Source organism: Accipiter gentilis, chromosome 29 (genome assembly GCF_929443795.1).
Source record: "Accipiter gentilis chromosome 29, bAccGen1.1, whole genome shotgun sequence".
NCBI lineage: Eukaryota > Metazoa > Chordata > Aves > Accipitriformes > Accipitridae > Astur > Astur gentilis.
Window position 1 is genome coordinate 20,612,926 of NC_064908.1, and position 12,311 is coordinate 20,625,236.

At 50.3% G+C, this 12,311-nt stretch overlaps 2 protein-coding genes and 1 long non-coding RNA gene across 7 annotated transcripts in view; 2 read left to right on the top strand and 1 right to left on the bottom strand.

Annotated features, from left to right (window-relative positions):
• The window catches only part of MAPKAP1 (MAPK associated protein 1), a 109,681-nt gene extending 107,477 nt beyond the window's left edge, over window positions 1–2,204 (bottom strand). For 2 of the 4 annotated variants that reach the window (XM_049831618.1, XM_049831614.1), the window contains exon 1: window positions 1,606–2,054. The gene's annotated coding sequence lies outside the window, so the exon portion shown is untranslated. The other 2 variants (XM_049831615.1, XM_049831616.1) reach the window with 2 other exon arrangements.
• A 3,148-nt stretch (window positions 2,205–5,352) lies between these two features.
• Window positions 5,353–5,959, top strand: LOC126051875 (uncharacterized). The gene is made up of 2 exons (XR_007509880.1): window positions 5,353–5,523; window positions 5,872–5,959. It is a non-coding gene; the product is annotated as an uncharacterized LOC126051875 (long non-coding RNA).
• Window positions 5,960–6,087: 128 nt separating this feature from the next.
• Window positions 6,088–12,311, top strand: part of PBX3 (PBX homeobox 3) — a 117,887-nt gene continuing 111,663 nt past the window's right edge. For both annotated transcript variants that reach the window (XM_049831628.1, XM_049831629.1), the window contains exons 1-2: window positions 6,088–6,539; window positions 7,594–7,667. In XM_049831628.1, coding sequence (XP_049687585.1) covers window positions 6,343–6,539; window positions 7,594–7,667 — 271 coding nt within the window. In that variant the 5' untranslated portion in view covers window positions 6,088–6,342. The remainder of the gene's footprint in view (window positions 6,540–7,593; window positions 7,668–12,311) is intronic.

Sequence of the window (12,311 nt, forward strand, 5' to 3'; positions counted from 1 at the left end):
TCTTCAACGAAAGATGGATCTCCCTTTCTTCTGGCTTTTAATTTTTGTCTTAACAGATTTTTGGTCCATCTCCTTCAAGAGCACACAAAAGATATTCAAGGAGCTTGTTTTGCTTTCAGAATAACTGACTCAAATACAGTCTCGAGCCATAAGGAAACAAGGTAGGGATTACCCTTGTGCTGTCTAGTATAAGAAACTGAGCTTATACACAACAAATAGCTAGATATCACAGTTTAATAAAGCTTCTCAACAGGCACACACACAATTAATATTAAAACGCATACTGGGGTCTTTGTTAGAGGTACTGTCTAACAGAAGAGTCTTCACTTGGTCATTTATGATAAAAGGAGAACTGCTGCTAGCAAAACCTAAGGCTCACTGCCAGGCACATCTCAAACATAAGGCAGTGTCACACCCATGAACCACCACGATACCAATGACACAAATAGTTTGAGGTACCAATGACCCTGCAATAGCATTCTGTGTGCTACCAGGACCAGCACGGCTACATTTCTGCTTCCACACCCCTACACCCCAAAGCTCACAGCCTGCCCCTTCCAGTAGCTAAAAGAGAAGAACCAGAGAAAGCCTGAGCTCTCCCTCCATCTTCCTCAGCAAGCGCCACTCGTCCATCTCCAAAGCAAAGTGTCAGAGCTGCCACACAGGAGATCTGCTGGTCCTACACGGGGCTGCTTGCTGTCGGGGGGTTGTGGCTTGCATCCTGTTTATTTGCTGTCCCATTTGTTAATAAAACCGACCTTTCCACACAAGGATCTATTTCTCATGCTCAAAACTTAGGAAGGTTTGGAAAATTTGTGCTACAAAATGGGCAAAACACAGATCATTCTGCCAAGCAGCTTCATCTGACAGGCCTTTGCTGATCAGCTGTTACACACATTTGTTATTTGTTGCAGCTGGGTGAAACAGTTAAACCAATAAACAGGTGATGAAAGGATGTCATCAGAAAGACCTGAAACACGACTGAGAAAGAAATGTACTAAATTGGTTCTAATTCTCCACTTCAGTTATTTCTGTACAAGTCTATATGGAGACAGTGATCTCAATTTTTTTTTAGTCTAACCCAAAAAAGTGTCCGTGAACAGATTTGTTCTGAATTTGAAAAAATAACTGAGAGTTTAATTCCCAACCTTGCATCTAGCTGAAAGTCCCCTGAAACCTAAAATCACGTAGAACATACTCAGAAAATCCAGGTTTGGCTCTAGCATTTCTCATTTAGACAATCCCTAAACTCCCACTAACACTGAAAGCAACTCTTACTGTGGCATCTCCTAGAAACCGCTTCTCGCTCCCTCACCGATGCTCTGCAGTGAGAACACCAGTTCTGATCGCCACTCACCACACGTGTGAAAAAACGAGAACGCAATCCAGCAGCATATTCAAGCATGATCACGCTAAAAGGGCTCGTCTGGCAAACACCCAGGCGGTCAGGGCAGGAGGCCAAAAGAGACCCCAAGGCAGGCTGGGGGCCTCCGGCCCCCGGTCAAGCGTGGGACAATTCCAGCGCAGCCCCTGGCGTTCCCTCACCCCTCTGCCTGCTCTACCACATACCCAACTCTTAAGATTTTAGCCACGCCGTCCACTTACCTATTTTTCCCTCCAAACTCTACTGTTGGACGCTCATTCGACCGGCTCTGTCTACCCCCTCGCTCGCAGGGGGACGTTAATCCTGCCTCGCCGCTTCAGGAGGGGCAGAGGCCCGCAGCCCCCCGCGGCAGCGGGCAGGCCCGTCCGCGGACGCACCGGGAACCCTCGGGGGCTTCTACTCCCAGGAACATCTCTCCGAGACTGGAAAGGCTCCCGCGTCCTTCCCTATGACGTGTTACTCCATCCCGCGGATTTACCACAGACTTTTACTTGGAGAAATAAAGGCGGGGGTTACAGCACGGAGCGTCGCTGCCTCGGCCAACCAGCGGGAGGCCCCAGGAGAGCCGCCGGACCCGCCGCCGGCCGGTACCGGGCAGGCACCCCCCGCAGCCGGGCCCCGGACCGCCCCTTCTGCGACACCCGCCGGGGCGAGGACCCCCGCACGCCTCCGCACTTACGGGCTTCGCCGCCGGGCCGCTCCGTGAGGCCGGGCCGGGCCGGGCCGGGCGCCGCCTCCTCCCCCGCCGGCGGGCCGGGGCAGCCGCTTCCGGGGCCGGAGGACGCCGCGGAACGGGGAGCGCTGGGCCGCGCCGCGACCCGGAAGCACCGCCTCCGGAAGCGAGGCCGCCACCGGCGGCGCGGCCGTGCGCATGCGCGGGGGGGCGGGCCGGCGGCGGGGCCGGCTCCGTCTGTGGGAGCGGGCCTGGCCGCTCGGTGTCCCGGGACCCGTCTGGCCCGAGAGCGGGCGCGGAAGGAGCGGCCGGTGCCGGGGTGGCTGCGGCACGGGCGGAGGCGGCGTTGTTTAGGGCGGGGAGTGGGTCCGGCTCTGCGTGCGGGGTGCTGCGGAGCTTCGGGCGCGTTTCTGCGTTTTACGGTTAAAGGCGTGCAGCTAGCAGCAGGCTTGAGTGGAAACCTGCAGGCAGGCTGTGGAGGGGTCGGAGTTCCGAAGGAAGAAAACTGCGGTAGTTCCAGCGTTCAGCTGTGGCTCTCTTCACAAATAAAGAAGCGGGACGCGTCTCTAGTCGAGATTATGCCAGTTTCGTTCCCAAATTCGCTAGCTTTTTCTTGTTTGAAACCATCTATGGGACTTGTATTTCTGTTGTGGTTTTAAACCAAACCTTCCACACAGCACCCAGTATCCCAGCATAAGCAAGACACGTTTAAACAAAGCTAACTGTTGCAAAAGAAAGTAGTTAATAGTACTGGCCATGCTTAAGCCTTGGCCCGTGTCCTGCGGGGTTAGACCGGTGCTCCAGCCAACTCCAGCTGTGTCTGCAGCAGGGAGGACAGCGGGTGCTGCTCGGAGCGAGCAGGTGAACCCAGCCGCTCTCCCTCATCCGTTTGCCTCAAACCTCTGTGCCAGCCAGAACCAGAGGTGTTACCGGGCACTTCAGGTCTCGGTTTTCCTTTCGGTGTCTGTTTGTGGCCTAATGGCCGTGCATTTGTGTCATCCCTTTCCAGAGTTGCTGAGGCAGTCTGCCTCCACGATCTCCTGTGGAAATTACTAGACGATGTTGGTTAATTCCTCAGCAAACCATGACCTCACAGTCTGTAGGCAGCCGTACACATCAAAAAGCAAGCTTTAAAAAGGACGGTACAGGAAAGTGAAGAGCGTTACACAGGGTGCCACCCAAGGCACCTGAGTGGAGAGACACATTCGATCCTGTGAGGAGCAGATAATAACGGCCGGCGTCAGCAGCTGGGCGAAGGCAAGGAGCTGGCACTGCTCTAGCAAACAGCAGATCACAGGGAGCGTAAGGCCATAACCAGGAGGCAGAGCAGAGCACAGAGAGCCCTTCTCCAGCAGTCATCTCGTGCTGGAATTACCCGACTCAGCCTGATAACCAGTAGAAAAAATAACCCAGAAGAGCTGCGCTCTGCTGATTTGGTGAGGTGAACCGGATCACTGTGGGGTGAGACGAGTACCAGAGCTGGCACCAGGAAGCACAGTCCCGTTTGTTCCTGTGCCGGGTAGCCATTAGAACTGGTTACCTCTTCTGTGAAACTTTGCCCTCAGTGGACAAATGCAAACTGATCTGTGAAATACCCCAAATAATAGTAATAAGAAAGATCTTTGGAGTAGCATTCTTAATAAAGCTGGATGACGCTAAGAACACATTTGCTCAGACCAAAAAATGGTACAGTAATCAAGATGGAAGAAAATTAGAATTTGAATGAACATGCTAATTTGCTTGGAGGGACAGTAAAAGCATAATTATGTTAACCAGAAGTAATCCACAACGGTTAACTGTAACCCCTGTGAGACGTGGTTAAGGGTCCCAAATCAAACAGATGACATCCAAGTTACGGTCCTGAGTGAAGGTACGATGATGGTGATGTCAACCGTGATTGAGAGAAGAGGCAAGTGGAAGCCAAGGAGAAAGATTAAGAGCTCTGTTTCAGCCACAGCTGAGTCAGAGTTGTCAGCCATACATCCATGAAATGTCAGAGAGACGAGGATGAGATTTTAGTTTGGACATGACTTCTTTCAGCTGAAACTGTCCGTCACAGATAATAAAGTACATACAATGAATTAACTATCATTTTAATTGCTACTGTGGCTCTTTGTCGCCACGCCACAGGTGGTTTTCCCTTCCTTGAGAGGTCTCTGTAGCAATAGTTTTGTTACGCACTACTCAAAACGTGAAGAAAATTGATCATAATTAAAGTAACTTCCCCTGTATATTTGTGTGGGGCAGGCGCCCTACCTAAGAACAATTTGGGGAGGGTGGGGGTGGCAATGTGAAAATAACCCCTGTACAGAATGAAGCCTTAATTATTCTTGCGACATATATATTTTTTTTTCTCTTCACTCACATTTTTGGCAGTCTCTGCATATATGCAAGAAGACAGATTTGCAATACGGGTCTGGCTCCCGAAGCGGCACCCTTTAAAGCACGGCTTGCTGGGCCAGAAAATCCTCTCTGGAGTCTCTTGCCTCGCGACAGGGCTTGTCCGCCAGGAATGCGCTCAGGGCACGGCCAGACAGACGACAGCGAACAGACCACCTCCGACCGGACCGGGACCGGGACCGGGACCGGGACCAGGGCTTCTCCATCCCGCGCCCGATCTCCACCGCACGGCCGAAGCTTCCGGGGCAGGGCCGGCCTCTCGCCGGCACCCGGGCTCGCAGGCGCGGCGGGCCGGACCCGACGGCTGCTCCCGGGCGGGGGGTACCGGAGTACCGGGAGCCGGCCCGGCCCGTCAGCGCGGCGGCGCCGCTCGGAAACGAGAGGCCTCAGCCCCAGGCGTTACCGTAGCAACGGGAGGGGCGGGGCCGGAGCGGCGTTCGCCCCGGCCACGTGACTGTTCGAACAGCCCAATCAGAAGTTTCTCTGCCGGGGGGCGGGGCCTGCGCGGGGGCAGGCGGGCGCGGCCCCGCCCCGCGCAGGCCGAGTGGCCAACGCCGCCGCCGCCGCCCGCCCCCGCGCGCTGCGATTGGCCGCCGCGCCCGCCGCTCCCGGCCGAGGCCGCGCCCCCTCCCCCCCGCCCCCCTTCCAGGAGGAGCGGCGCCGCCGCCGCTCGGCCCCGGCGGGAGGGCGACCCCGCGGAGCCGGACCCGTGAGGCGGGCGGCCCCGGGCGGGGCGGCGGCGGAGGCGGCGGCGGCGGCGGCGGCGGCGGCCCCGCCCGGCGGGGAGGGCCGGGGCGGGGCGGGGCGCGGGGCGGGGCGGCGCGGCGTCCCGCGGGAGGGGCGGGGCGGGGCGGCGGGGCGGGGCGCGGCGGGCTCCGCGTCCCTCTCGCGCGCGGCCGCTCTCCTCCTTCACAGGGTGACACGTCTGCGGTGAGTGAGTGGCGTTGGCAGGCTGTCAATCCCTCACCGGAGCGGCCATCAAACAACATAAAACACACACAGGCACCGGGCGGCGGGGCTCATAAATTCCAGCGGGCTGATATTTTTGCACATTGCTTTGCAGAGAGTGTGTAATTAATTTTTTTACAGTTCTTGCCCCGTTATTTCCGCTCTTTTCTTTGCACAAGTTCAAACTTTTGATTGCTGCTGTTTTACCCCCGTTGCACAGACTTGGGATCATTTGTTATTTTTTGGGGGGGAGGGCGATTAATTTTTTTTTTTTTTTCCCTCTGTGATTGTGTTTTCTTGGCTTTTTTATGTTGCAATTTGGGGGTGGGGGTGTTCGCCTGGTTTGTTGTGGTTTTTGCTGTTTGCCACCCTCCTAACTTCTTAAGGATTTGAAAGCGAGTTTTTTGATTTTGTGTTGTTTTTTTTTTTTTTTTTTTTTTTTTAATTTTGCCTTTTTGCAAAGAAGATTTTTGGACAAGTGCGGAAAGACATAAAAAGCAACAATAAAAATAAAAAAAAGGAAAAAAAAAAAAAGCTTTGGAGGAAGATTGTACCAGGAAAAGAAAACTGCAAAGAAACCTTATCAACTCATTTATCCAAGCCACAAATATGATGATGATGAAAGAAGATTGTAACTAAAGAGAGTGATTTACTGCACTGGGAAGGAGAAGAGAGTGGAATAAACAGCTGAGATCCGGTCAAAACACAAATACTGATTTTTTTTTTTGTTGTTGTTGTTGTTTTGTTTGGCTTTTTTTTCCCCCTCTCTCTTTTTTTTTTTTCCTCCTTCTTTTTTTTGGTGTGTGTGTGCAAGAGCGAAATAAGGAGTCAGGAACTGAGACTGACTTCGGGAGCCAGAGGCTGACCGGCGCCTTCTCTCTCCCCGAAGCCCGCGCTCCTCCCGCCCCGCCGGCGCGGCCCGGGCCGCGGCAGAGGCATGGACGATCAGTCCAGGATGCTGCAGACTCTGGCCGGTGTGAACCTGGCCGGCCACTCGGTGCAGGGGGGCATGGCCCTGCCTCCTCCCCACGGACACGAAGGGGCAGACGGCGACGGCAGGAAGCAGGACATCGGCGACATCCTCCATCAGATCATGACCATCACTGACCAAAGCCTGGATGAGGCACAAGCAAAGTTGGTTTCGTCTAATTAAACCTTGTCTTTTTTTTTCTTTTTCTTTTTTTCTTTTTTCTTTTTTTTTTTTTTTTGTGTGTGTGTGTGGTTTTTGTTTCTCTCCTTCCTGCTCCTCTGCGGAGAGTCTCACAATTAGAGCAACTTCTTGGTGCCGTAGGAGAAATTGCAAGCAGCCAAGGCAGAGCCAAAGTTGCTATTTAATGATTTTTTTGGTAGATAGATATGTAATAAATATAGAAGTACGCGGTGCTTATGCCGTCGCTCCGGTGCGCGGGAGGCTGTGGCTGATCCCTGCCCGTTTCCCGTTGGACACTGTCCGGCGGACACCGGCCTCGGAGCCGCTGTCCGTCTGTCCGTCCGTCGGTCGGCTCTGCGCTCTTCCTAGGAGTGCAACTTTTTTCCTTTCTTTCTTTTCTTGTCTCCCTGCCCCCGAAGTGGCGGCAGATGAATTACAAACCTGACAAGGTATTGCTGCGAGGGGGGGGGGGGGGGGTGGGGGGAACAAAAAACCAAAAACCAAACCAAAACCCCTGGCTGTTTTAAATCACAGTAAATACAAAAACAAAGAATGTTAACTCTGCAAGTTCCCCCCTCCCCCCCCCCCCCAATCTCCTTAATAAATCAGTTATAATATCGCAGGACGGATCGTACCGGGGACAAGGGGGGGTGTGGGTGTTGATTTATACCCCTCGGTCGGGCGGCATTTGCACAAAGATAATTCGGTATAAAAAGTCAAGAGGGATGAAGGAAAGAGAGACCCGGCAGCCGCGGCTGGGCGAGGGACCCCCGGCCCCGCGGACACCCCCGCGTCGTCCCCCCCCCCCTTCCCCAGCCACCTCCGCCCGCCAGACCCGCGGCCCGGCGCCGGGAGCCACCGACCGGTGGCTCCCGGCGCCGGGCCGCGGGTCTGGCGGGCAGGGATGAAAGCGGGGGGGGGGGGGGGAGGACGGACGACGACGACGACGACAACGACGACGATACGGGGATCCTTGTCGGGGAAGGCGCCATGTTGCCGAAACACCGCGTTAACCGCTTGTACTCTGCTCTCTTTCAGGAAACACGCACTGAACTGCCACAGGATGAAACCCGCCTTGTTCAGTGTCCTCTGCGAGATCAAGGAGAAAACAGGTAAGGGCCGCCCGCGCCGCCGCCGCCGCCGCCGCAGCCATCTTGATCCCTCCTTCCTTCCACCCGCCGCTGCCCGCCGGCGGGGAAAGGTGCCGGCCCTCTGCCCACCCCCCCGCCTCCGCCTCACGCCGCCGGAGCGGGATGGCGGGTGCCGCGGTGCCCGGTGGGGTCCCGGCCCGCCCCGCCGAGCTGAGGGGCCCGCCCCGCCGCGCTGAGGGGCCCGCCGGCCCGTCCCGGCGGCGGCGGCCGCGGCGGCGGCGGCCCGGTCAGGCTGACTCGCTGCGAAATGGCGCGGTGGAGAATTCCCCGCCGCTCTCCTCACACAGCTCCGGAGGTCCCCCGCTAGCGCCCGGGCTGCCTTTTTGACCGTCAGGACACTTGGCAAAATACTTGTCAGATCGGTGTTACCTCACGGTTTTTTTTTTTAAATTTTTTTTCTTTTTTTTTTTTTTCCCCGGGATGCGTAGCACGCAGCGGGGACGATAAAGTTTCTGAGGGTGTGCGCTGCCCAGGTTTGGGGGGAGCAAAGCTGAACCCCTGTCAGCAGAGCGGGGGAAGGAGACTCCCACAGAGAGCCTGAGGAACGCCAAGTGATGGATGCTTTGACCCCAGGTCCGTGTAGAATGCGGCGAAGCTTGAGTTGCTCTCGGGCGATGATGTTTTAAGTGCCAAAAATTTTCACCACAGAAGTACAAAAAAGACATTTTTTTTCTACGTGCATGCGACACTAATAAACTCTGCGGGTTTTTTTAGAGGCATTTCAGGGGATTTTTTGCAATTTTTTCACATCACTGAATTTACAGAGGGTTTTTTTTTAAAAAAAGAAAATTTGCAAAGTATTCTGCTTTGTAGAATGAGAATAAGAACATTTCTTACGATCTGGCTTTAGAAATAAATATATGCGTTGGCTGGCTTTTTAGCCATATTTTGGTACTCCATCACATTCCCCTTAATTGCACACTGAAAAAATAAAGATTATAGACAAAAACAGCAAACGTGAAATCATTGCAAATCTCAGCTGAGAAGCCTAAAAGTGCACAGCTCTCAGTAAATTATGGTGCTTTATGTCCAAGGGTTTCTTTGCTACCGGGGATCCACTTCAGTTTCTGCTGACAGCTAAGCACTAGGGTATTGACTGTGTTGTGAATATTAAGATTGATTCTGCTTTATATTGCATTATATTACCCAGGATAAGGGGAATGATCCCCCTTCTGCCCTCCCTCCCCACGTACCTACATTTTGCCTCGATCAGCTTGTAACCCCTTTCCGTCCTTCTTTGGCTTGTGGTTGTTTTCTGCCTTTCCCTAAACTTTTTTGACTGTCCTGCTCCGGAGCCAGCCAAGCAACCTGCCCTCGATGTTCAGACATTTTGCAGCAGGCAGATTTCAATTAAGGAGGCAGGCGTAGGTCCTGCGATCACTTTATTTGCAGAGGGCTTAGCCTCACTGTTTTGAAAGGAAAGTATAGTCAACCACATGTCAGAGGTGAGCTGCGAAGAAAAACCCAAGTCCTTTCAGCAGCAGGGATTACTGGCGGAGGGTGTTTGGTGAGGCCACAGCTGTCTCGGAGGCGAGAGGGAACCTGACAAGAGACTTTGTGGTCTGAAATGTTTCGGGATGTTTCAGTGATAACTTGTAAGTTGGGATCCTGCCTTTGTGCTGCAAGTAGTCGAGCCAAGTTTGCAAGTTACCTCTTTTGTGAAATCGCTGAGAACCAACAAAGAGTGAAGGCACCCGCCTGCCCGAAGGCAGGATCCCGGCAGCACAGGAGGGACAGGATTAATGCACCGGGTGATTGATGGAGGTGAATCCGCACCCCTACCAAAAACTGTTCCTGGAGGGGGACCTTCACTCAACGTCTCCCAGTTGAGACGAAATGTCTATGTAGGCTTTAGTTAGCGTGCTAAAGCGAAGAAGATGTGAAAAACAAATTCTAGCATATTTTCTGTAAGCTGTTTTAGTAGGAAACGGCTCAAACAATTCTGAACTGGAAGGGTGAATGGTCTGAGATGCAATTAAAGCAGAGGTCCCCGTCCCGGTGTCCGTGTCGTCTCGTCCCCGTACCCCCCCCCCTCTGGTACTCTGCATTGTCTTGTGGTCTGAGTACTTAAATCTGCCTGCAAGTGGGTCATGCGCCGGTATTTAATTCTTTTTAATCGGAACCAAAGTTTACCTTGGTGTTGGCAGTGGGAATTGCCGTGATGGCTTTATTGCTACCTTCTGTGAAAAGGACGAGAGGTGAGGAGAGAGACTGTAGCCTATACGTGAAGTGTAACTGCAGTCATGTCTGTTCTGAAATAAGTAATGCAATATTTAAGTCATTTTTATATTGAATTATGTATTTTTTTATACTTCAGTAGTTTTCAGTACAGTCAGAGAGGACTTTGTGAGACTGGTTGTGAGAGAACACTAGAGGAATCCTCAGTTTAGGTAGAGCAACTCTGTCACTTTCCCGCAAGGGTTAATGAATGCATCACATTTTTGAAAGCCTCTCTCTCACTCTCACTTAGGGTTAGGAGCTGAAGATTTCTATTTTTTTTTCCTGTGAGGTATTTACCATGTACAAAGCAAATCACTGAGCTTACTGAATTTAGCCTGACATTTCTTTTTTAACATTTTAACATTTTAAAAAGTGCTGCATAATACATTTAAGAGCTTTACAGATATTAATAGCTATGTGCATTCTTAGAGGCAACCACAAGGTAGCATGGTTTTCATAAAGAAACTGCCACTTATTTCTTTAATTAGTTAAAAGAAAAATGATACCCAAAGTTCTACCGAAGCCCCTCCAATAAAATATGAAGATAAGCCAGTGAGAGCCTATTAACTCCCATTTTGTTGTATTTTACCCGTTCTCTGAGGTGTCGCTTGGAAGTGTTGGAAGTTGCATTCTTAATGCGCGCTCACATCTGTTGCATACCTGTGTAACAGTCTGTCTCCTTACGCGCCTACCACTAGGAATCAAAAACTGATTTGCGCCTTTGTTTTTTTTAATAGCTTTTTTTTACTGACTAAAAATCCTTCAGATTTGTAATTTGATTAAGCCTCCATTAGGACGTTGCTATACCTGAGGTACTGGTTATTCTCATGGAGATAGAAATGAAAATATATTAATTCTTACAGTCTTAAAATGGTTAGGGAATTGCAATTATTTCCCACTGGAATGGCATATTATTAGGCCTTGGATTGTGTTGATAGATGATTTGGTGTTTTGTCTTTAAAAATCATTTGTATAGATAGGAACACACATTTATAAAAATGTCTGAATTCATGTGCGTAGATGTGTACATACATACATTTATTTATTTATTTCTATAAGCCCAACAGAAACAATGATAGCTGCCAACCAAACCCTAATTTACTGTCACCACAAACCCTAAATAGCATTCATTTACTAGTAAAGCCTAATGGCATACATGATGGTTTGCCAGATTTGTGGCCTTTGTGAGGCTTATAAGCAGGACTGACTTGGGAAGATCATAAAACTTAATGAACTTCTCGACTGCAGGAGGTGTCCGCAGGGGAAGAGAAAGGCCTGCTTGGCTGGTTGGGCTGGTTGAACTATTTTTTATGTCTAAAGAGAGAGGAGGAAAATGTTCATTAAGAATGTTCTCCCCTTGTGCAGAATTTTGTTTTAAAGAATGAAAAAAAAAGAGATAACAGAACCAGACAAATAGTGACGTTAACCATGGGGTTAATTTCTTGCTGTTCCCTATGTAAGCTAAAACCTTTATTTTTATTGCTACAACTGTAAATAGCCATACGATGCCATTCCGATGATTAAAGGGCTGTATCATGCCCTTACTTGCTGCAAAGCTTTATTGATGAAAATGGCCCAACTCTTTTAGGAACGCCCCTTGTCAATATGCTGCAAAATCTGTAAACCGCCTGTTAGGTAACTCATTGGAGAAGGACTTGTTTTTTGCCTTGTCTGCTAGCAGAATTTGAAAATGTTAACCCCTTTCTTCACTGTGGCTATTTAAAAATCGAATCACAGGACTCTTCCCCTTGCATTGCACAAATTTCAACTTTTCAGTGTTTGTAAACTATCATTTAGTGCCAACAACTTGCAATAATACATAATAATATGCAATCCTAGCAGTCCTGTGTGAACGTTAAAGGATTCATATGGAACAATGAAATGTCACTGATAGCATACATACATATAAGTGTGTATGTATGGGTGTATGTTTGTTAGCTATTTTCTAAATATCAGCTGTGATGTTATTGTTATTCAGTTTAGCTATTTAAAATATTTATGTGCAGTCCTGGTGTTTTTTTCAAGCTGCTAAATACATATTTTTTATTTACCCCGACTACGTAAGGAAGTAAGCATTGTGTATTTATGTATGTACATCTTGTCTTCAGTTTAAATTGTTTAGCTTTTGTTTCCTTTCTGATGCTTCAGTATGCAAGATTTTTCACTGAACCATTGGTTATACTTTTGAATTTTTTTTTTTTTTTTTAATTGTCAGCATATGTATTACAAATGATGACGTGCAGTAGAATGTTAGGTCATTTACACTGTCCTTATGGCAATGACATTGCTTTTCTTCATAAATGTGCTACTAGGAAAAAATAAATGGAATAAAGTATCTTGATTGTCATTTGGTCATCTGTTTCAAGCACATTCATTATCAAAATG